Raw genomic sequence first — 24,128 nt, 5'->3', positions numbered from 1 at the left:
TTTCAGGAGGACTCTTTATAGATTATGCCCATTCATTCTGATGACTATCTGTGTGGCAAAGATGGGTTTGAATCCACCAGGATGAACCTGCAGGATCCCGTCTCTGTGGTGGGAGAGGAGACAGAGAGGGGTAGGGGGCATGGAGAATCCAGGCCAAGAGGAGGCTGAGTCGGTGGGGACTGCAGGCTGCTGTGGGGACTTCTCCTCTGAGCCAGGCAGGATTAGCAGGGGATTCTAACCAGGGGAGCCATGGGATCTCCCTTACGTATTTCTGCCATGGTTGGCTCATTTGAACTCACCTCTTGAAGAAGACTTGGCCTTGGCCACCCAGAGGCCCCTGGTGAGGGCTTAACTCCTGGCGTGGCCACTGACATATCCACGTTTGGTGCACACACGGCTGGGCAGTCCCGAGACCTGCTCTCCCCGGGCCTCTCATTGGTGCTGTTTCTTGAATGTGTCCCCTCCCAGGTCTGGCCTATTTGTGAGACTCATCACATCTCGGTATGAAGCAGGAGGTTTGGCAAATGACCCACAAGGCATCTTTTGAAAGGTTCATGGTCACTGTTGTGGGGAGAAAGGGCCACTGAGCTTGGATGCTCTCTTTGCTGATGTAGTTTTTTTCAATTAAGTGAAAATAAAGAGTCATGCCTCTTTGCACATACCTGGTCTGATCACCAAGCAGCCAAGGAGGCCTCGGGGCATCTTGGAAGCTGAAACCACCAGCCCTGTGTGAACTACAAGCGCTTCTATATAAGCTGCTCCCAGGTGAGGGGAGCGGGTCAGGTGATCCCAAGCTCTGCCTGCTGCTCAGCATGAGTCAGCTGTGTGTGAGGAGGTGGTTGTGGAGGAATCCCACGATGTGCCCAGACAGTCACCTGCAGGAGGGCTGGGATGATGCTGTTCTCACATTCATCATCCACAGTGCCTGGCACCTGCTCCAGGCCATGGCAGGTGTACAGGTGTCCAACTGATCTTAGATAATGAGGGCCCTGCTCAGCGGCCCTGGGGGTAGGAGGGAAGTCAGCTTGAGAGCGTTCCTGGGTCATGCCTCACCTAACTTCCATGGCATCTCCAGGAGAGAGGGCTACTGGCGGTGTCTCTGTATCAGTCAGGATGAGTAACAGCAGCCACTACAACAACAGCTTCCAGCGCTCAGAGAGATGCACACAAGTGTTCTTTCCTGCTCTTGTCACAGTCTGTTGACACTGAAGATATGTGTCAGTCTATCTGCGTTGCTATTAATAAAGGGATACCTGAGGCTGGGTTAATTATGGGCAGGGCAGCTCCCCTGAAAGGACTCTTACGAGACAAGTACCTGTGACTGTGATGTGCCTCTTGCAAAGTCCTAAAGAGAAGTGGGTCAAATCAGCTTTCTCAGCAGACAGGGAGGGGCACCCACGGCAAACTCCCTTCGCCTGGGAGCAGGTACGGTCCTTGAGTCCTGTGTCGCCTGTTTCTTCCTCCATCTTGACCTGCAGACCCGATGTGATCTGACCTCTGCCTCTCCGACTCCATCTCCCCTCCCACTCCTGTTCTTTCTACCAATTAGGTTACAACCTCGGTTAAGGACCCTGAATCACAGTGGCTTAACTAAGACAGGTTCATTCCTTTCACATGAAAGTCCAAGCCAGTCAGGTGATTCTTCTCTGCAGTTTTCAGGGTCTTAGCCTCCTTCCATCGTGCTGCTCTGACTTCCTTAGGGTGTAGCTTCCTCTCTGCCCCGAGAGTCCATCCTGTCTCCTGTCAGCCCGCAGGGAGAGGAGAAGGGGACAAGAGGGCACAAACCTTCCTTCCTCTAAAGGCAGCTGCTGTGCACAGGCCTCACCTCCCCATTGGCCACAACCTGGTCACATGGCCACTGCTTGCTGCAAGGGATGCTGGGAAGTGTAGTCTTCATCCTGGATGCCAGTGCCCACATGGGTCACTCCTGAGGCCGAGGGGAGAGAGGACATGGGAGAGAGTTGCTGGTCTCCCCAGCCCTAGGGTCAGGGTTGACTCCCTGGGTGATGATTGTTCTTGTGTGTTGACTGGGTCTACACATCAGTTCCACTATATTGTGTGTCTGTTCTGGTGAGGTCTGGATGACTCCAGGCCTGAGCAGGAGAAACCAGCAACAGGATTTGTTTTGTTTTGCTGAATCTAGGATCACATTGTTGCAGGAAGTAGCTGGCAGCTAATGATGGCTGTTGCTGGGGGATCTGCTGGCCTGTAAACCAGGGTGTCCACGTAGCTGCTTGGGCTTCCTTTCAACATGGCTGCCTCTGAGCAGTTGTACTTCTTATGTGCCAGTGGACTTCGAAGACACAGGAAGTAGCAGTTTCCAGCAGTTTCCAGGCCACTCCCTGAACTGGCACAGTATCCCTTCTACTGTATTCAATTGGCCAAAGTATAACAGTGAAACAGAGAGGAACGAACATAACTCACTCTATTTGTGTTCAAGGGGCCTTTACCCATCCTGCAAGCAGGCTAGGATAATTTCGGAGCACTGGGACAATACGCAAAAACAGTAATCATGTAGTTTTAAAAACAACTAACAATATCTTATTAAATATGCACAGGAGCATTGCAACCTGACTAAGGACAAAGAAGTTCCCAACCTCCTCAGACTCTTGCTGGTGCCCAGATATCTGTGGTCTTTTTTTTTTTTTTTTTTGACAAGGTCTATCACCCAGGCTGAAGTGCAGTGGTGCCATCTCGGCTCACTGCAACCTCCACCTCCTGGCCTCAATTCATCCTCCCACCTCAGTCTTCTGAGTAGCTGGGACTACAGGTGCCCACGACCATGCTAGGCTAATTTTTGTATTTTTTGTAGAGACAGGGTTTCACCATGTTGCCCAGGCTGGTCTCGAACTCATGAGTTCAAGTGGTCCACCTGCCGTGGCCTCCCAAAGTGCTGAGATTACACGTTTGAGCCACCACACCCAGACGTAGGTCATCCCCCTCCTTTTTATTTTTATTTTTATTTTTTTGATACAGTCTCACTCTATCCCCCAGGCTGGAGTGCAATGGCGCTATCTCAGCTCACTATAACTTCTGCCTCCTGGGTTCAAGCGATACTCCCACCTCAGCCTCCAGAGTAGCTGGGAATACAGGCATGCGCCACTATGCCCGGCTAATTTTATATTTTTAGAAGAGATGGGGTTTCTCCATGTTGGTCAGGCTGGTCTCGAACTCTCGACCTCAGGTGATCTGCCCGCCTTGGCTTCCCAAAGCGGGAGTGCTGGGATTACAGGCGTGAGCCACCACGCCCGACCATAGATCACTTCTTGATCCCAACCACCTTCTCTTCCTCTGCCCTTAACATAAAAAGAGCCTGAAATTTGTACCCACTTGAGATGGCACATTAGGACTCCAGTCTACCATCTTCTTGGTTTGCTGGCTGTCTGAATAAATTGCTTTCTTCCCACCAACTCCTGTCTCTTGAGTTTTGGCTTTTGAGCAGCTGAACGTGTGTTTGGTTACAAAAGCAGTCACAAGGTGCCCCTCACACCAAGATTTAAGAGGTGGAGAATTAAACTGTCACATTGAAGAAGAGAGCTCAGGACTGCCCCTTCCATCCGAGACAACAAACGGGCCAGTCCCTGAGCAGGCCGATGGGGAGGGGAGATGGCAGAGCAGCCCGAGACCTACAGCAGAGGGCTGGTGGGGAGGACCCTGGGAGGGACCACACACTCAAGATCTGTGTTGAGAAAAATTTCCAGGAACGTGGGAATGGGTCTGTCTTCCCTGAAATTAGTATTTAGAGAGAATCTGGACAAAAACCACATTCTCAGAGTGAGGCTTCGGTGTGGAAATCAACCCTTTGCCTGCTACACTGTTTCTTTTCTTTCTCTTTTTTTTTTGGAGACGGAGTCTCGGAGTCTCGCTCTGTCACCCAGACTGGAGTGCAGTGACACTATCTTGGCTCACTGCAACCTCCGCCGCTCGCGTTCAAGTGATTCTCGTACCTCAGCCTCCCGAGTAGCTGGGATTACAGGCGCCCACTACTATGCCCGGCTAATGCTTTTGTATGTTTTTAGTAGAGATGGGGTTTCACCATGTTGGTCAGGCTGGTCTCAAACTCCTGATCCCAAAGTGCTGGGATTACAGGCATGAGCCACCACACCTGGTTAATTTTTTTTGTATCTTTTTAGTAGAGACAGGATTTCTCCATGTTGGTCAGGCTGGTCTCGAACTTCTGACCTCAGGTGATCTGCCCACCTTGGTCTCCCAAAGTGCTGGGATTACAGGCCTGAGCCACTGTGCCCTTCCTGTTACATTGTTTTCTAGATGGTAAGAGATGGGAATATGCAAATGGGCAGTGAGCAGACCCTATCAGGACAGAGCTCTCATTCCAGCAGCCAGCGAGAAGCCCGCAGCAAGCCCGGAGCAATCGCCCCCGTGGCCAGGACGTGGGTAGTAACTAGCAACTGCCTCTCATTTTGACTCAGCTTCTGATGGGGCCCACCTGGAGACAGGCAAACACGCTCCCGGACAGTCCTGGCGGATGCCCTGCGCATTCCCATTCTGTCATTCTTGGGGTCCTGATGCAGACGCTAGGAGAGGGTTCTTGGACCTTGGCAAGAAAGAAGTTGGGGCAAGTCTATAAAGTGAAAGCAAGTTTATTAAGAAAGTAAAGAAATAAGCTGGGTGCGGTGGCTCATGCCTGTAGTCTCAGCACTTTGGGAGGCCGAGGCAGGCAGATCACTTAAGGTCAGGAGTTCGAGACCAGCCTGGGCAACATGGTGAAACCCTGTCTCTACTAAAAAAACAAAAATTAGTAGGGTGGGGGGCGCCTGTTATCCCAGCTACTCAGGAGGCAGAAGCAGGAGAATCCCTTGAACCGAGGAGGCGGAGGTTACAGTGAGCCGAGATCAAACCACTGCACTCCAGCCTGGGCGACAGAGTGAGATTCAGTCTCCAAAAAAAAAATTAAAATATAAATAGCTAGGCGCGGTGGCTCACGCCTGTAATCCCAGCACTTTGGGGGCCGAGGCGGGCGGATCACGAGGTCAGGAGATCGAGACCATCCTGGCTAACATGGTGAAACCCCATCTCTACTAAAAAATACAAAAAATTACCCGGGCGTGGTGGCGGACGCCTGTGGTCCCAGCTACTCGGAGGCTGAGGCAGGAGGATGGCGTGAACCCGGGAGGCGGAGGTTGCAGTGAGGCGAGATTGCGCCACTGTACTCCAGCCTGGGCAACACAGCGAGACCCCGTCTCAAAAAAAAAAACAAAAACCAAAATAAATAAATAAAGATAAAAAATGTATAGATGATGATTCAGAATTCGTGACTTCCTAATGATTTTATTTTAAGGATTATCACCAGAATAAAACGTTGACGATCTCTTTTTCCAATCCTGGCTCAGCGCTGACACACTTTCAGAAGGGACCAGCTCCTTCCCGAAGAAACGAGGTATCCAGAGGCGGGCGGGGTGCGGGGAGCCAGGGCGCAGAGAGCAGAGCAGACTGCCCCCTGGTGGAAGGATGGAGGGACGCCACCAGCACGCGGAGGGGAGCCAGACAGCTGAGGCCGCCTGAGAGAGGAGGCTGCGCAGAGAAGGGGAGGGGGTGCCGGGCCCTGGTGTTGTCCTCAGCAGGGCAAAGAGAGAGAGGAGGTTTTTCCTCCTTCTCTGAGGGCAGAGGTGTTGGGTTAGGAAGTGCTCTTAGGGGCAGGGTGCAGGGACAGGGTGCAGTGGCAGGGGCCTGGGGCGTGGGGACGAAGCCTAGCCTGGGGGAGACAGATGGACAGCAGCCCTGGCTAACCGAAGCCATTGGGAATTTATTGGAAGAATATCTGAGCTCAGAGGATTAGCAGAGGCTGGAGAAACAAGCAAGTGGGGACTGGAGCGGCTCTCAGGGCAGGAGCCAGGAGACCAGCAAGAGCTCAAGGGAGGGGGGCGGACCGGGCGCGGTGGTTCACGCCTGTAATCCCAGCACTTTGGGAGGCCGAGACGGGCGGATCACGAGGTCAGGAGATCGAGACCAGCCTGGCCAACACGGTGAAACCCCGTCTCTACTAAAAATACAAAAAATTAGCCGGGCGTGGTGGCGGCGCCTGTGGTCCCAGCTACCCAGGAGGCTGAGGCAGGAGAATGGCGTAGACACGGGAGGCGGAGCTTGCAGTGAGCCGAGATCCGGCCACTGTACTCCAGCCTGGGCGACAGAGCGAGACTCCGTCTCAAAAAAAAAAAAAAGAACTCAAGGGGAAGACGTCCGAGCCTTGGGTGGCGGGGTGGGGGTGGGGGGGCAGTGCGTGGGGGGTGGGATGGGAGAGGACTGAGCTCTGTGAAGGACCCCAGTTCACTATGTCAAAAAGGAAAACAAGGCAGGGCACGGTGGCTCACGCCTGTAATCCCAGCACTTTGGGAGGCCAAGGCGGGCAGATCACCTGAAGTCAGGAGTTTGAGACCAGCCTGACCAACATGGTGAGATCCTGTCTTTACTAAAAATGCAAAAAAAAAAAAAAAAAAAAAAAAAAAAAAAAATTAGATGGGCGTGGTGGCTACTGTTATCACAGATACTCAGGAGGCTGAGGCAGGAGAATCGCTTGAACCCGGGAGGCGGAGGTTGCAGTGAGCTGAGACTGCACCATTGTACTCCAGCCTGAGTGACAGAGCGAGACCCTGTCTCAAAAAAACAAAACAAAACAAATAAATAGGGGCACACAGTTGTGTGGGTTTAAACAGATGCAAATGGTCATGGAACCACTGCAGGCACAACAGAGCAGCTCCGGTGCCCAAAAAGCTTCCTCGAGGTCCCTTGTGGCCAATCACTGCCTGCACCTCAGCCCCTGGAGCCACTGGGAAGCCCTTTGCCCTGTGGGCTCGCCTGTCCTAGAACGTCTTGTTTTTTTTTGTTTTGTTTTGTTTTGTTTTTCTTGAGACAGAGTCTCGCTCTGTCCCCCAGGCTGGAGTGCAGTGGCCGGATCTCAGCTCACTGCAAGCTCCGCCTCCCGGGTTCACGCCATTCTCCTGCCTCAGCCTCCCGAGTAGCTGGGACCATAGGCACCCGCCACCTTGCCCGGCTAGTTTTTTGTATTTTTTAGTAGAGACAGGGTTTCACCGTGTTAGCCAGGATGGTCTCGATCTCCTGACCTCGTGATCCGCCCATCTCAGCCTCCCAAAGTGCTGGGATTACAGGCTTGAGCCACCGAGCCCAGCCTAGAACGTCTTATAAAAGGAGTCGTAGATTGCAGCCTTTTCCGCCTGGCTTCTGTCCCTCTGCAGGGTGCACCTGGGATTCAGCCACCTTCGTTCCTTTTACCCCCGAGTGTCCGTCACGTGCTGCCCTGCAGCCTGGTCGTGCCCCCACGGAAGGGCGTTTCCTTGTTCCGAGTTCTCAGTGAATGAAGTCCCTATAAACAGACATGTTCAAGTTCGCTGTAAACACAGTTTTCATTTCTCCCGGGTAGAGAACTCCGTAAGTAGGTAGGGTCGTGGAATGTTTCGCTGTGTGAGACTCTGCCAGGAAGTTTTCCAGTGTGGTCCTGTCTTGTTCGTCCCACAGAGGATGAGAGTTCCACTGACTCCCGGCCCTCACGGGCTCTAGGGATTGCGTGTGTTTCTGTGGAACGCCGTCCACGGTCTCCGAGGTGTGAACAGCGGTTTCCAAAAGTTTCCAGGCTGCGTCTTCCCACCGACTGATGCTCAGCGTGTTCTCATCTCCCTTCCGGATGTTTTCTTTGGTGAAGTATCTTTTCAGATCTCTTGCTTTTTAATTTTTAATTATTTTTTTGAGACGGAATTCTGCTCTTTCACCCAGACTGGAGTGCAATGGTGCCATCTCGGCTCACTGCAACCTCCCTGCACCCACCTCGCTTCAGGTTCAAGCAAGTCTCCTACCTCAGCCTCCCGAGTAGCTGGGAATACAGGCGCCCGCCACCACGGCCAGCTAATTCTTGTATTTTTAGAGGAGACAGGGTTTCACCATGTTGGCCAGGCTGGTCTCGAACTCCTGACCTCAGGTGATCCACCTGCCTTGGCCTCCCAAATTGCGAGGATTACAGGCATGAGCCACCGCTCCCGGCCTCTTTTATTTTTAATGGAGTGGCTTGTTTTCTTTTTACTGGGTCTTGGGAGTTCCTCATGGATGCCGGATTTCAGTCTCGTATCAGGTGCGTTTTGTAAATGTTTTCCTCTTGCGTTCTAACTGCTGATGCAGGTGAACTTGGCAGGGGCGTGGCTGGGAACTGGAACCCCCTGAAGCCCAGCGGAGGCCGCAAGCAGAAGCCCTAGGCTCCTTCCCTTCCCTGATGCTGGGGGCCGAGGGTCTTTCTCTGACCCTGTCCCCCCTTATGTCACCAATGGAGGGTATCCAGGTTCTTGGCATTTTGAACAAAGAATTGGACAAAACACACAAAGAAAGTAAGGAAAGAATGAAGCAACAAAAGCAGAGATTTACTGAAAATGAAAGCACTCTCTACAGGATGGGAGCAGGCGGAGCAAGCAGCTCAAGGGCCCAAGTTACAGAATGTTCTGGGGTTTCAATATCCTCTAGAGGTTTACCGTTGGTTACTTGGTGTATGCCCTGTGTAAATGAAGAGGATGAAGTCAAAGTAATTTTCTTGGCTGAACATGGTGTCTCACGCCTATAATCCCAGCACTTTGGGAGGCTGAGGCGGGTGGATCATCTGAGATTGGGAGTTCAGGACCAGCCTGGCTAACATGGAGAAACCCGTCTCTACTAAAAATACGAAATTAGCCAGGTGTGGTGGTGGGTGCCTGTAATCCCAGATAGTCAGGAGGCTGAGGCAGGCAAATCGCTTAAACCTTGGAGGCAGAGGCTGCAGAGAGCCAAGCTTGCGCCACTGCACTCCAACCTGGGCAACCATAATGAAACTCTGTCTCGAAAAAACAAAAACAAAAACAAAAACCAAAGTCGTGTACTTGGTATGAGTCCTATCTAAACCCTATGTAAACCCTATGTGAATGGAGGGGATGGAGTGAAGGTACAAAGCCATTCACGTTCCCATCATCATTGGTGTTTCCATTTGATCTGGTTCCAGGATGTCCTTAGGCTCCCTGCTGTCTCCAGGTCCTCTTCTCCTGCCTCACTCTCACTCCAGAGGACTGGCAGTGCTGGCCTCCCTGGCAGGACCCCCAACCCTGACCAGAGGTTTCTGGGTGGTGTGCTCTGAGGCCACCTGCTGCTCCTTGCCCAGTGTCCCTGGGTGCTCTGTGGGAACACAGAGAGGTCACTTGGGAGGTTCCGGCCTCTGCCAGCCTGCGGCGCCTTCCTGACGTCATTGCCCCCCGCATGCTTACACAACCAGTGATAAGGTGGTATCCAATGCCATAATCCTCCCCAGGGCCGGCCCAGCCCCGTCTGGTCCTGTCTGGTCCCTGGCCTGCTTGCTGGAAGCCCAGCTGGGGGCTGCATCGGGGGTGGTGGGGGTCTGGGGTGAGGGGTGCCCAGGCCTCTCTCACAGCGTGGGGGCACAAGCTCTGCCCTGGACACTCTGCCAGTGTGACCCTACCCACATGTTGGTGGTGAGAGAAGGGGGCTTTCTGGGTGGCCAGACCCCAGGAGAGGGGCCTAGCCAGAGCAACCCCAGCCCAGTTGCCTGCAGCTGCACCCCAAGGGCCCTGGCTCAGCCCAGCCAGACAGGGTGTGGACAGAGGGGCTTGGGCACGAGTCCAGGCAAGCCAGGACAAGTCTCTGCTATGGCTTGGCAGTGACCCCGTGATTGGTGACATGTCTGGCAGGCCTAGGGGACAAATCCTCAGCCCGGGTGCGTCAGGCCAGAGCCTGGCTGTCTGGAGCCCTCCAGGAAATGTCCCCCGGGGCTGGGGGACGCCCGAGTGATTGTGTCAAACAATGGACAAGAGGGCTGGAGTCTCGGAGCCGAAGTGCCTTCCGCTTCCATCTGCTCCGCCCAGGAGCAGGTGCACCCAGGTGGTGGCCTGGGCTATAAAGCTGGCTCCCTGGGGCTTGGGGACTCAGCACCAGGGGCTGGAGGGCAGGTGAGGCGATGACGTTGTTCCTGCTCAGCGCAATCCTGGCCCTGCTCTGGGCGCCCACGGCACAGGCTGAGGTTCTGCTGCAGCCTGACTTCAATGCTGAAAAGGTACCGGGGGCCTCTGCTGTCCTGCGGTGGGTGGGAGCTGGGCCCCCGCCGGAGACAACGTGATCATTGTGACAACTGCCTTTCCTGGGGCGCTTGCTCTGTGCCCGGCCAGGCACGTGCTGTAGACCCGCTCTGCGCTTAATCCTAAACCAACCCGTGAATGGATCATTACTGCACCCACTTCACAGCTGGGGAACTGAGGCTCACAGCTGCACTGTGACCTGCCCGAGATGAGTGCCTGTCCACCTGGGCTCAGCTCACACCCAAGAGATGGCCACTCCGAGGCCCCTTGCCGTGTGACTTCTGGGTTGTCCCCTGGGTCCCTGGGCAAGGAGGGTCCTGCTGCTGGCTGTCCTGGCCTGCGGTGACTAAGTCCCCGGCAGTTCTCAGGCCTCTGGTACGTGGTCTCCATGGCATCTGACTGCAAGGTCTTCCTGGGCAAGAAGGACCACCTGTCTATGTCCACCAGGGCTATCAGGCCCACAGAGGAGGGCGGCCTCCACGTCCACATGGAGTTCCCGGGGTGAGTTACTTGGACTGGGCTGCCTGGGCTGGGCTGGGGGGCCAAGGTAGCTGGGTGCCATGAGTGAGCCAGCTGTGCACCCCCAGGGCGGATGGCTGTAACCAGGTGGATGCCGAGTACCTGAAGGTGGGCTCCAAGGGACACTTCAGAGTCCCAGGTAGGTCCTGCCTCATCCACCTTCAGGGGTGCTGGACGCTGGTTCTCTGGGGGTGACATGGGGCTGACTTTCCACCAGGGCTCCAGCTGTCCATCCCAGTCTCCAGCCCCTGCCCGCCCCTCCCCGCTCCTCCTCTGTCCTTGGGGGGAACACTCTCACAGCCCAGCAGCAGGAGCAGGCATGGGTGGGGTCGGTGCCCGGGCCCGTCCACTTCTCCAGCCTGATCCGCCGCCTGCCTCTCCGCAGCCTTGGGCTACCTGGACGTGCGCATCGTGGACACAGACTACAGCTCCTTCGCAGTCCTTTACATCTACAAGGAGCTGGAGGGGGCCCTCAGCACCATGGTGCAGCTCTACAGTGAGCGCCTGCCCACCTCCCCCCACTGGCCCCTCCCTGACTCCTCACAGGCCCCGCCCCCATCCGTTCTGCACCCCCCCCCCCCCCCCCCCCGCCTGCCGACCCCGCCCCTTCTCACAGGCCCCACCCTCACCTCCGGGGGAGGTCCCCCCTTTTAGGCCGAGTTTAGGCCTCGCCTCCTCATCCCCAGGCCCTCCCCTTCTGGTGCTGCCCCATGCCCTCTCCTGCTGTGACCTCACACACTCCTGGCCTGGCCAGGACCAGGTGGGGTGGGAGCTGGAGGCGCGCGGTGCTTTGGATGTGGAGGAGGTTGGCTGCGGGGCGTCCCGCGGTGCGTGCTCCTCTCTGGCCTCCTGAGAGCGGTACCCTGCCCTTCCCTGCCTGGCCTCGCTGCCTGAGTTCCGGGGCTGGGGCTGAGGTTCTTAACTCCTGCGGACTCCCCGGGTAGAGCGGACGGGGTTAGGCTGGAGGCCTCCGGGCTGCAGGGAAAGATGCTCAAGGGGGAGTGGGGCCCATGAGGACAGCCAGACCACCCCGACCTCCCGGACACCTTGGTGTGGACTGGGGAAGGAGGCCCCAGGTTTCCTTCAGCCCGGCAGGAGCTTTATGCAGCGCACAACCTGCCCAACCCAGGGTGGCGGCCTTGCTGTCAGCCCTCAGGGAGGTGGAGTAAGGCCAGGAGATCCCCTGCTGCACTCCTGTGAGCTGCTGGGTTCACAGTGACTCCTCTCTGCCCAGGCCGGACCCAGGACGTGAGTCCCCAGGCTCTGAAGGCCTTCCAGGACTTCTACCCGACCCTGGGACTCTCCGATGATATGATGGTCATGCTGCCCAAGTCAGGTGCCCTGGCAAGCCCTGCCCCTCCCATGCCACCCCGTCTGGCCCTCCCCTCCCATGAGCCCACCCTTCCTTCCCCTCACAGCACAGGCAGTGTGCGGGCAGCAGGGGGTCTTCTCTTCTAGGCGTGGGCTGGCAGCCCCTGCAGTCCCTCCCCCACCTCCCCCAGCACAGATTACGGGAGAGGCTTTGGGCAGCCCTGGGAGGGAGGCTCTGGGCTCCACTCTCGGGGTGGTGGAGCTGTCCAGTGGCGCTTGGCACCCAGGGGTTGGGAGCTGCAGGAAGCGAGGGCAGTCCTGGCCATCAGCATCTCACGGATGTCTTCCTCCCCACAGACGCCTGCAGCCCTGAGAGCAAGGAGGCACCCTGACACCTCTGGAGCCCCGCCCCGGCCCTTCCCAGGTGGGTTCTCCAGGCCCTGCAGGGGTGCCCTGGTTGCCTCTCCCCTCCCTATCGCAGCTTGACATCTGCTTGTGTCTGCCCCATGCCCGCCCCGCTGTTTTGCCTGGCGACCCCATGCTTCAGGCTTCAGCTTAGACATCACCTCTCCCAGGAAGCCTCCCTTGACTTCCTAAGGTACCCATCACAGAGTACCACAAATGGGGCGACGTAAAACAGCAGAAGTTTGGCTGGGTGCAGTGGCTCACGCCTGTCATCCCAGCACTTTGGGAGGCCGAGGCAGGCGGATCATCTGAGGTTGGGAGTTCGAGACCAGCCTGACCAACATGGAGAAACCCTGTCTCTACTGAAAATACAGAATTTAGCTGCGCGTGGTGGTGCACGCCTGTAATCCCAGCTACTCGTGAGGCTGAGGCAGGAGAATCGCTTGAACCCAGGAGGCGGAGATTACGGTGAGCCAAGATGGTGCCATTGCAGTCCAGCCTGGGTGACAAGAGAGAAACTCCGTCTCAAAAAAACAAAACAAAACAAACAAACAAACAAAACAGCAGAAGTTTCTCTCTCCCAGTTCTGGAGGCCAGAAGTCCAAAATCAAGGTGTCCACAGGGCTGGTTCCTCTGGAGGCTCTGAGGGAGACTCCCTCCCACACCGCCCCCCAGCTCCCACGGCTTGGCGCTGTCCTGGGCGTTTGTTGGCCTGCGGAAGCATCGGCCCCATCTCTGCCTCCGTCCTCCCACAGCTGCCTTCCTCCTGTGCGTCAGTGTCCAAACTTCCCTGCTACTATCTGTGTTGCCGAAGCGAGCGCCCCACAGCCCTCTTCTTAGGAGGATACCTGTCCTCGGATTTAGGGCCTGCTGTAAATGCAGAATGATCTCATCTCCAGATTCTAAACTAATGGTATCTGCAAAGACCATTTCCAAATACGACCGCGTTTGGAGGTTCCAGGTGGGCCTGAAGTTTTGGGGACACGATTCAATCCACGGCCCTGTGTCCCCGCTGCGTCCACACAGCCCCTGGCTCCCTCCCCAGGGCAGGGTCCTGCTTTGGAATTGTGGGGGCCGTGTCTTCTCCCCCAGGGCCCAGGAGGGTAGACCACAGCCTTCACGCGCAGTGCCCATCACAGGAGCCACATGCGGGTGGGGTCTTGGGGAGATCTCCCCCTCAGCCAGACGCCGGAGGACCGCTGGGTCCCTCGCCCAGGTTCACCACCAAGAATTTGGGCGCAACCACACATCACGTGTCTGACGTGACAGTCACAGGCGTCTGGAGGGACACTGGCCCTTCCTGGCATGGCGGGAGGAGGTGGGGGGCTCTGAGGCGGGGCTGTTTCTCCTTCATTTCCGCCGTGCTGCCGCTGCACTTCCTGCGTCTCTGTTCCTCTCCATGAGCTTCGCCTCCACTCCCAGGGTCCTCTTCCTGGAGACTCGCCGTCCTGCCTAGGGACACTGGGGCTGTCCAGCTTAGCACAAGTCTGCACCGAAGTCTCCCTACACACACCCGCTGGGTCGGGAAACATGGGGGTCAACACCCAATCGCCCTCCTCCAGAAGGTTCTGTGAGCAGAACATGTGGCCCCATCCCCCCATGATCTTGAAGAAGCAGCTTTCGGGGTAGAGTGGCCCCCACCCCATGACCATGGAGGTTGTGGGTTCTGTGGTGGCTTCATGGACATTCCAGGGCTTTCTTGCCACGCTGGCCCCTTCACCAAGGACCAGGCAGAGGCCGTGGCTCGCTGCCACTCAGCCAGGGGCTGGGCATGGGGCTGGGTCCCCACCCCCGGGGAAGGTGGGGAGGTGTTGGAGCCAGGGTCGGCCCCTCGCCTGGGGCCTGTGGGGCAGCAGTGGTAGCTGGTGTATGTTTCCAGGTTTGCAGGAGTTTTGGGAGCAGAGTGAGCTCTCCCTGGCCTGTCGGTGGTGGCTTTGGAAGAGTGATGCCCGGCTTGTGGGCAGCAGGAAGGGCGTTTGTTGCGGGAGTGGGTGATGGAGTCGCCGTGCGTTTTCCATGCAGGTGGAGCCACGGCAGCAGGCGCCTTCGCCCCTGAAGTCGAGACCCACAGCCCTCGGGGACCACCTGGAGCCTCTCCATCCTCCGACCCCTGCCTGTGGGATGCCTCGTGGGACCCCTCTTTCTATTCAATAAACAGATGCTGCAGCCTCACAGCCCTCACCTCTTTGGAAATGCCGTGGGGGAGGGCACAGCGGGCCCCTGCCTGACCCCAGCACTGCTAGGGAGATTGAGGCAGGGAGGCAAGTGTGAGAGGGCCCTGGCCGAGGGAGCAGGAGGCAGGGGTGAGAGGCCCTGGGGAGGGGCAGGGGACAGGGGTGAGGGGCTCTGGGTGAGGGGGCAGGGGGCAGGGGTGAGGGGTCCTGGGGAGGGGCAGAAGGCAGGGGTGAGGGGCCCTGGGGAGGGGCAGGGGGCAGGGGTGAGAGGCCCTGGGTGAGGGGCACGAGGAAGGGGTGAGGGGCCCTGGGTGAGGGGGCAGGGGCAGGAGTGAGGGGCCCTGGGTAAGGGGCAGGAGGAAGGGGTGAGGGGCCCTGGGTGAGGGGCAGGAGGAAGGGGTGAAGGGCCCTGGGTGAGGGGGCAGGGGACGGGGTGAGGGGGCACGGGGCAGAGGTGAGGGGCCCTGGGTGAGGGGCAGGAGGCAGGGGTGAGGGGCCCTGGGTGAGGGGGCAGGGGACAGGGGTGAGGGGGCACGGGCCAGGGGTGAAGGGGCAGGGGCCAGGGGTGAGGGGCCCTGGGGAGGGGCAGGAGGCAGGGGTGAGGGGCCCTGGGTGAAGAGGCAGGGGATAGGGGTGAGGGGCCCTGGGGAGGGGCAGGAGGCAGCAGCCACTCTTGGCCTGTGTGGGGGCTGAACCCACAGGAAGAATGGAGCATCCTGGCTCAGTCTCTATGGGTCTGCAGTGCTGTGGGGAACTGGGCACCCTGTGAAGAAGGTCCAGCTGCTGGGGCTCTGCTGGGCACACAGGCTCCGGGTGCAGGAGATGGGAGAGCTGCAGGAAGCTGGGGAGTTAGGCCCATTTGGGTTTTGCGCCGCCCCCCGCACTGATGTGATTGTGGGCACCTGGTTTATACCCCTGGAAATGGGTCACAGTTGTGGCCAGGGGATTGCCAGCCAGCCTGGGTGCTCCACAGCCAACCTCATAGACATAGGTAGCTACCCTGTGTGCTCCTTGTTTCAAAGAGCAAGAAACTGGCCCAGCGCGGTGGCTCACGCCTGTAATCCCAGCACTTTGGGAGGCTGAGGTGGACAGATCACCTGAGGTCAGAAGTGCCAGACCAGCCTGGCCAACATGGCAAAACCCTGTCTCTACTAAAAATATAAGACAGCTGGGTGTGGTGGTGCACGCCTGTAATCCCAGCTACTCAGGAGACTGAGGCAGGGAGAATTGCTTGAACCCAGGAGGCAGAGGTTGCAGTGAGCCGAGATCACACCACTGCACTCCAGCCTGGGCGATGGAGCAAGACTCTGTCTCAAAAAAAAAAAAAAAAAAAAAAAAGATCAAGAAACCGAGGCACAGAAGGGTTGGGTAACTTATCCAAGGCTGCACAGCTAGGAAGAGGCCAGACTGGCTGCAAGCCTGGGTGATCAGGCTCCAGGGCCGGACTCCGCACTGGCCCTGGGTGATGTCTGGCGCAGCAGAGGCCCTCCCCACTGTCACTCTGGTCACTGGCACTGTGCCTCTGGCCTCCGGAGCTCTGACTACCCACTGTGCCTGGCGCACATTTCAAAGGGCCGGGTGTGGGGTGGCACAGGAAGGTGCTGGAGGCTCTGGTCTATTGCCCGTCAGTGCCCACAGCCCTCGCAGTGCAGGCCAGAACGAGCCCAAACAAGTGTCCTGTAGGGTGGGGGGGGGTCACCAAGCCCCAGGTGGTGTGGGTGGAGCTCCTCCTCCTCTCAGGCCCCCAGACGGCCCCAGCAGCATCCACTGCTGTCCACACACCAGGAGGGTGGCCGGGCAGGCTGCTGTCTAGGCCAGGCTAACCCCTGCGGTGGGTGTGGGTGTCACTAGGGCTGGATGACGCTTGTGCAGAAACCCAAGTCTGAGCAGCCAGCAGCTAAGCTGTCCTGATGACGTTCCTGGGTGAGCGCACGAGCCTCTGCTGTCTGTATATAGTCGGCCCAGGCTGTGCAGCAGAGGAGCCCGGAGCCCGGACCCTGCCATGGAGGCCAGGCTGCCGTGCACCATCCTGGGTGTCCTCGTGGTGCTCTGGGCGCAGGTGGCAGCAGCCATGGTGGAGCTGGACTGGCAGAAGGTGGCTTCTCCTTTTTCGTTGGCGGGGCTCCTCCTACACCCCCAGCCCCACAGGCTCAGGGAAGGAGGCCTCCCCTGGTGTGGGGAGCTCGTGGGGACGCTGGTGCCCGGCTAGACACTTCCTGTTAGTGGCCTTTTCTTTTCTGCTGAGTCTGTGTCGGCTGCTGGGCCAGGCACACATTGGCAGGCCCAAAGAAGGTAGATGCTGGAGACGAAGATTCTTTCCTCCCGAAAATCATCGGGTTTTTTTTTTGTTTTTTTTTGAGACAGAGTCTCACTCTCTCACCCAGGCCTGAGTGCAGTGGTGCAATCTCAGCTCACTGCAAGCTCCATCTCCTGGGTTCACGCCATTCTTCTGCCTCAGCCTCCTGAGTAGCTGGGACTACAGGCGCCCGCCACCTCGCCCGGCTAGTTTTTTTGTAGTTTTAGTAGAGACGGGGTTTCACCGTGTTGGCCAAGATGGTCTCAATCTCCTGACCTTGTGATCTGCCTGCCTCGGTCTCCCAAAGTGCTGGAATTACAGGCGTGAGCCACCGCGCCCGACCAAATGATCGGGTTTTTAAAAGTCTCAGTGGAAGTCCCAGCTGTGGGCAGGTTGCTGAGGGCAGGAGGCCCCTCCCCTGGTGTGGTTGGCAGGCTGGTGAACTTCGCTGCCCGAGCCACCCCGTTCCCTGCCGTTTCTCACTCCGCCGCACCCTGCAGGCTTTCTTTTCCAGGCCCCTGCTCCTGGGTCCTGCCCCCGAGGTCAGGCAGGGCCTGTGGTTCTTCCCCAAGCGCCCTGGAAGCCCCAGGGCCTGTTTGGCAGCTCTAGATGGCCCGGTGGGGAGGAGTCACCCTGTCGGAGTTGCTGTCTGATGGCTCGAAGGGACCCCTTGGAAGGACACACACCTGGGGACAGTTGGGCTCACAGATGTCCTGCTGCTTTACCATCGAGCCTCACGGCCATCTGCTGACCTGTCAGAGCCCAGCAGGCCCCTGCCTGGGGGTTGGTGAAATGCCCCTGGGGGTCTCAGACCCACTGCCCAGCTCATGGCCGGGCTCCGCATCTCTCTAGATTGGAGGATTCTGGCGGGAAGTCGGTGTGGCCTCCTATCAAAGTCTGGTGCTGATGGCCCCAAAGCGGGTGGAGGGCTTGTTCCTCACTTTGAACGGGAGTAACCTGACCGTGAAGGTAGCATATAACAGGTAAGAGGCCTGGGGGCTGCTGGAGAGGAAGAGGCGTGCACGGCCGGGAACTGGGCGTGGGCCACTGCACCCACTGCAGCATGGGGTCTGGGTTGAGTGCCGTCCTGCCGGTGAGCCAGCCCTCCCTTTGCCCACCTGCCTGGGCCCTCGACTCCCAGGCTCCTGGATCTGAATTTTCTCCCAAAGGTAAGCATAGTGTTTTAATGAAGTCCTGTGAACTTATAAGGAAGGAAAAGGGGCGTGGGGCAGGTGGCTGGCTGGAGGGAACAGAGCCCCCAGGGGAAGGCCGGTGCAGCCCCCACCTGGCACATTCCCCACCTCATCCTGCTCCAGGCCCTGGGATGCTCCACAGTGCTGCCTGTGCCCTTCCTAAAGACTAGGCCGGCCGGGCGCGGTGGCTCAAGCCTGTAATCCCAGCACTTTGGGAGGCCGAGACGGGCGGATCACGAGGTCAAGAGATCGAGACCATCCTGGTTAACACGGTGAAACCCCGTCTCCACTAAAAAATACAAAAAAAAAAACTAGCCGGGCGTGATGGCGGGCGCCTGTAGTCCCAGCTACTCGGGAGGCTGAGGCAGGAGAATGGCGTGAACCCGGAAGGCGGAGCTTGCAGTGAGCTGAGATCTGGCCACTGCACTCCAGCCTGGGCGACAAAGCGAGACTCTGCCTCAAAAAAAAAAAAAAAAAAAAAAAAAAAAGACTAGGCCCCACTCTGGGAAGGAGCCCAGCAGGTGGGTCACAGGCTGGCATTTTCCTGATGGGCACTTTGCTGCCTTTCAGCTCAGGAAGCTGTGAGATAGAGAGGATTGTGGGCTCAGAAATAGACACTACGGGAAAATTTGCTTTTCCTGGTAAGTGCAGTTGCCCTGTCATGGCAAGTGGAGCCTCGCTGTGCACACAGCTAGGCCTTATTGTTCCCCTTGCTGTTCCCTGCACTGTTCCCTGTGCTGTTCCCCATGCTGTTCCCTGCACTGTGCTCTGTGCTGTTTCCCTGTACTATTCCCCATGCTGTTCCCTGCACTTTTCTCTGTGCCGTTCCCCATGCTGTTCCCTGCACTGTTCCCCATGCTGTTTCCTGCACGGTTCCCTGCACTGTTCCCAATGCTGTTCCCTGCACATTTCATGCCCCAGACCTTCCCATTCTCCCACCAACACACTGGATCATCCTTCAAAAGCTTCTGTAGTGTCCCCAACCACTCAAGTGCTGGGACTGGGTGGGGGCTGGATGGAGTTAGACCCTGCAGACCCTGGCCTTCGAGGTCCATCCCCCTCGGAGGTCTCCCCCAATGCCGTGGCCGGCTCCTGAAGGCCACAGAGAGATCCACGTGCTGGACACCGACTACGAGGGCTATGCCATCCTGCGGGTATCCCTGATGTGGCGGGGCAGGAACTTTCACGTCCTCAAGTACTTCAGTAAGCTTGGCCCTGGGGGGCTCTGCCCAGCTGCTGCCCGCCCAGGGACTGCCCACCCAGCCCCCCCTGTGCCCCACAGCTCGGAGCCTGGAGGATGAGGACCAGCTGGGGTTCTGGAGGTTTCGGGAGCTGACGGCAGACACTGGTCTCTACCTGGCGGCCCGGCCTGGTGAGCCCAGGGTCCTTGGGGTGGAGTCTGGGCTGGGCCCTGTGGGTTGGCTCTGCAGCGCCTCACGCTGGCCTTATCACGCAGGGCGGTGTGCCGAGCTTCTGAAGGAGGTGAGCCTGACCCCCGACCCTGGCCTGCGCTGAAGTCCCCGGGTCCCCAGCCCAGTCCCTGGCCCTGTCAGGAGCCCTCCGTGGCTCCACCTCCCAGCCCTGGGGTGGGGCCTGTTCACCCCTTCCTGTGAACAGGAGCCTGAACACCACTGGTGGGCAGCCCCAGAGATGAGTCTGTCTCCTGGTTTGGAAAGAGCTGGAGCCTGCAAGGTGGTGACCCTAGGCTGCTAGGCAGGGACCCTGGGAGGCTGGGGTCATGGGGTGCAGAGCTGGGTTGGGCAGGCGAGCAGAAATGGCGCCTTTTCTTCGGTGTTCCGTGCACGACTGCTGGCTGCTTCTGTCCCTGAAGGTCCCGTCGGGGGCGGGGCACAGGTCCTGCGGGGACTGCCTCAGGGTCCTATGTCGGGCACTGCAAGAACCCAGAGTCTCCCTCACCTCGCTTTGTCTTGGCCCTAGAAGTTGGGACCATTACCCCACTTTGCAGATTGAGAAGGCACTCAGGGAGCTGAGTGCTTTGCCCAAAGCCAGGCAGCTAGGACAGAAGCCCCCGACAGGTGGCCCTCATCACTGCCCCATGGGGCCTCCAGAGACCACACGGGCCCGAGCCCCCACACTTTTGTGTCGCAGGAGCTGATTTAATGGAGTTTCTGCCTCAGACCATGAGGCTCAGAGCCCCCGGCCCCTCCTGGGCACCCTGCCCACCGGGTCACCTGCACCTGCTCTGAATAAACTGTGATGTCTAACCACTGCCTGGTGTGTCTTTCTGGAGAGCCAATGGGTGACAGGTGTGGGGGGACGTGCCTGCCCCAGGGCTGGCAATAAGAGGTGTGTTTTCTGTGGCTACTGGACAAACAGCATGGCTCACGTACAAGGTAGCAGCCCCTGCCCTCCCGCCCTGCCAGGGTCGTGGTCAGGCTGCCCCAGGGTGCAGACCAGAGACAGAAACAGGGCTCCTGGTAGAGTCTCAGCAGGTGTCTCAAATGCATGGAGGCCACACCCCTCCTGCCTGCATCCTCCATGGCTCCCCACTGCCCAGGGCTCCAGGCTCACGGTCCGTGCCCAAGGCCCTACCTGATGGGTCTTGCTTCCGGCCTCCCTGGATCTCCAGCTGCCCAGCCCTGCTCAGCGTCTGGTTCCACAGTGGGCTCTCACCCTGTGGCCTGGGCTGCCACCAGCCGACGGCATCACTTTCTCTTCCCCCCTTAACTGGGACACGGGAAGGGCGAGGAAAGTGGCAGGTGTCATACCGGAGGTTCTGCGCCCAGGCCCCTGGGGATCAGCCGGTCCCCCATATATGCAGGTGAGACGACCCAGGGCTTACGAGGGTGGCTGCCTCGGGGTGGCAGCGGAAAGTGATACCTGAGGTTGAGTGGTGCTGGGGGCTGTGGGGGGAACTGCCCAAGTCGGGGGACCTTGGCAGCCCCCAGCCTCGACTGGGACACCAGAAAGGCCCTTCTAGGAACAAGGACTGCACCCTAGATGCGCCTCCAATCCAGAATCGTGCCCCCGGAGAGCCACAGGAGGGACACGTAGAGGCTGCATTCTGACAAGTTAGGGGCTCCTGGGAAACAGCTGTGACTTTGCGCAGCTGTGCCCGGCTGAGGCCCACAGGTTCAACGAGCTTAGCCTGGACTTGGATTTCCTGCCGGAGGGGCTGTCACTCTTGCTGTCTGCTCAGGCTCCTGTAACAAAATACCTCAGATTGGCACCTTAAACAACAGAAGAGTATTTCCTCACCGTTCTGGAGGGTGGAAGTCCAAGATTAAGGTGCTGGAAAATGCAGTTTCTGGTGAGGGCTTCCTGCCCACTCGCAGAAGGCAGCCCCTCGCTGCGTCCTCTCCTGGTGGGGAGTGCTCTCTGGGTGCCTCTTTCTCCCCTAATAAGGACACCAGCCCTGTTAACTTAGGGCCACACCCTTTGACCTCACTTAATCTCGATTGCCTCCTAAGAGTCCCATCTCCTGAAACAGTGACCGTGGGATCCAGGCCTACAACGCAGGAATTTTGAGAGGGCACAATTCATCCCAGAACAACAGTCAGTTTAGACGGTGACAGGTGCAGGGCTGCCATCATCAACAAGGTCCTGCCCAAAAGTCACTGGACGTCCAAAGACACAGAAAAATATGGCCTATGTTAAAAAAAAAAAAAAAAAAAACAAGAAGAAGAAGAAAAGAAAGTTACTAAAAACTGACACCGAGAAGATCCAAAGTTGTATTCAGAAGATAAAGGTCTAAAGCAACCATTATAAGTAGTTTTAAAAAAGCAAGATATACTCTAAGGAAATAAATAGTGACATGATAATATTAAAGGACTAATTGATAAAGAAAATAAAGGAGTGAACGTAGGAGATCAGGTCAGGAAATCAACAGCAAAATGGAAATTATAAAAAAGAAAAAATTATGGAACTGAAAAGTGCAATAAGTGAAAAATTTACTGGAAGGAATAGGAGATTGGCCATGGTAAAAATAAGGTCCATGAATTTGAGCACAAATCAATGTGAATTATCCAATCTGAGGAACAGAGAAGAAAATGGTTGATAGCACCTCAAAGATCTGTGGGGCAAGACAAAAAATGTAAACTAGCCTGAGAAAGAAAAGAAAGTGAGAATATATGAAGAAATAGTGGCCAAAATAACCCAAACTTGATGAAAACATCAACTTAGATAGCCCAGAGGCTCAGAGAAACCCAGGTGGAATGAAAAAAAGCCTCACAAAATCACACCTAGGAACATTATAGTGAAAGCACTGCCAACCAATGATTTAGATAAAAATTTAAGAGGATCTGTGGGTAAAACACAGGACACAGCCAGGCTTGGTGGCTCATGTCTGTAATCCTGTAATCCCAGCAATTTGGGAGGCCGAGGTGGGAGGATCACTTGAGGTCAGGAGTTTGAGACCAGCCTGGGCAACATAGTGAGTCTTCACCTCTCTTTAAAAACAAACAAACAAGCCGGGTTCAGTGGCTCACACCTGTAATCCCAGCACTTTGGGAGGCCGAGGCGGGTGGATCACGAGGTCAGGAGATCGAGACCATCCTGACTAACACGGTGAAACCTCGTCTCTAATAAAAATACAAAAAATTAGCCGGGCGTGGTGGCAGGCGCCTGTAGTCCCAGCTGCTGGGGAGGCTGAGGCAGGAGAATGGCGTGAACCCGGGAGGCGGAGTTTGCAGTGAGCCGAGATCTCGCCACTGCACTCCTGCCTGGGCGACACAGTGAGACTCCATCTCAAAACAAAGAAACAAACAAAAAAAGACAGGGCATGATATAGTTTGGCTCTGTGTCCCCACCCAGATCTCATGTGGCATTATTGTAATGCCCAATGTTGGAGGTAGGGCTCGGTTGAAGGTGATTGGATCATGGGGATGGATTTACCCTTGTTCTTGTGATCATGAGTGATTCTCAGGAGATCTGCTTGTTTAAAAGCGTGTAGCACTTCCCCTTTCATTCTCTCTCCTGCTGGCCATGTAAAGACTTACCTGCTTCCCCTTCACTTTCAACTATGATTGAAAGTTTCCTGGCTGGGTGCAGTGGCTCACGCCTGTAATCCCAGCACTTTGGGAGGCCGAGGCAGGAGGATTACCTGAGGTCAGGAGTTTGAGACCAGCCTGGCTAACATGGTGAAACCCCATTTCTACTAAAAATACAAAAAATTAGCCAGGCATGGTGGTGTGCACCTGTAATCCCAGGTACTTGGGAGGCTGAAGCAGGAGAATCGCTTGAACCCAGGAGTTAGAGGTTGCAGTGAACCGAGATTTCATCATTGCACTCCAGTTTGGGCAAAAAAAAAAAAAAAAAAAAAGGAAGTTTTTGAGGCCTCCACAGCCGTGCTTCCTGTACAGCCTGTGGAACCATGAGCCAATTAAACTTCTTTTTTTCATAAATTACCCAGTCTCAGGTAGTTCTTTATAGCAATGTGAGAATGGACTAATACAGGGCATAAATGGGGGGACACAGTGGCTGTCTTCTCATGGCAAATGGAAACCAGGAGATGACAATAGGGAATCGTTACATTGCTGAAAAAAAAAATCAAAGCAGATCTCTATAACTAGGACAGATATTCTTCAAAACTGAGGGTCAAATAAACATACTTTGAGACAACTGGAAGTGGAGGGAATTTATCTCTAACACAGCTTCAGTACAATAAATAAATGCCAAGGATATTCCTCAGGCAGAGGGGAAATGACTCTGGATGGCCACTCAGGTCTGCAGGAAGAAGATCCGTGTGACAAATGGGGACCAAGTGAGTCCATTGGAACCTGCATTCCTTGTCCTCCATTTGGTTACTTAATTATGTCAGCATGAACTCAGTAGTTCCTGTTTTCTTCCATAGGTTACAATTGATGAAAATCGTTTCTACCCAATGGGAGTGCCTTCGAAGTGGCTTCAGAGTATTGTTGGCACATTCCCCGATTCCTTGGGCACATTTTTGCTTTTTGGCACAAAAAACATTCCAAGTTCCTCTTATGTTTTCTGTACACAGGCTTTGAATAATTCACCTTTTCGTATAGAACCGTGTTGAGAAACCAAGCTCGGAGTGTTGGGCGTGCTTGCTTTTGCTTTTACTGGGTCTGATTGTATCTAAACCTTCTCAGCAGACAGAGCCTGGACTTTCCTTCTTCCCCTTCCTCCCTCCTTCTTCTTCCTGTCCCCTGCCTCCCTCTCTCTCTCTCCTTCT

The 24,128-nt window shown here is 56.5% G+C and overlaps 2 protein-coding genes across 2 annotated transcripts; both read left to right on the top strand.

Annotated features, from left to right (window-relative positions):
* The first annotated feature begins 9,417 nt into the window (after nucleotides 1-9,417).
* LCN15 (lipocalin 15) lies at nucleotides 9,418-14,480 on the top strand. The gene is made up of 7 exons (XM_073022218.1): nucleotides 9,418-10,051; nucleotides 10,435-10,574; nucleotides 10,661-10,731; nucleotides 10,978-11,088; nucleotides 11,827-11,928; nucleotides 12,261-12,327; nucleotides 14,331-14,480. Exons 1-6 carry the CDS (start codon nucleotides 9,956-9,958, stop codon nucleotides 12,293-12,295), a joined length of 555 nt encoding a protein of 184 aa, XP_072878319.1. The 5' UTR covers nucleotides 9,418-9,955; the 3' UTR covers nucleotides 12,296-12,327; nucleotides 14,331-14,480.
* Nucleotides 14,481-16,303: 1,823 nt separating this feature from the next.
* Nucleotides 16,304-19,842, top strand: LCN8 (lipocalin 8). The gene is made up of 5 exons (XM_008005586.3): nucleotides 16,304-16,577; nucleotides 17,631-17,761; nucleotides 18,542-18,612; nucleotides 19,070-19,174; nucleotides 19,254-19,842. The coding sequence occupies exons 1-5, from the start codon at nucleotides 16,485-16,487 to the stop codon at nucleotides 19,484-19,486; spliced, it is 633 nt and encodes a 210-aa protein (XP_008003777.3). The 5' UTR covers nucleotides 16,304-16,484; the 3' UTR covers nucleotides 19,487-19,842.
* Nucleotides 19,843-24,128: the final 4,286 nt, after the last annotated feature.

Source organism: Chlorocebus sabaeus, chromosome 12 (assembly GCF_047675955.1).
Source record: "Chlorocebus sabaeus isolate Y175 chromosome 12, mChlSab1.0.hap1, whole genome shotgun sequence".
In the NCBI taxonomy this organism is placed as follows: domain Eukaryota; kingdom Metazoa; phylum Chordata; class Mammalia; order Primates; family Cercopithecidae; genus Chlorocebus; species Chlorocebus sabaeus.
This window is presented reverse-complemented; position numbering and strand designations above follow the sequence as displayed.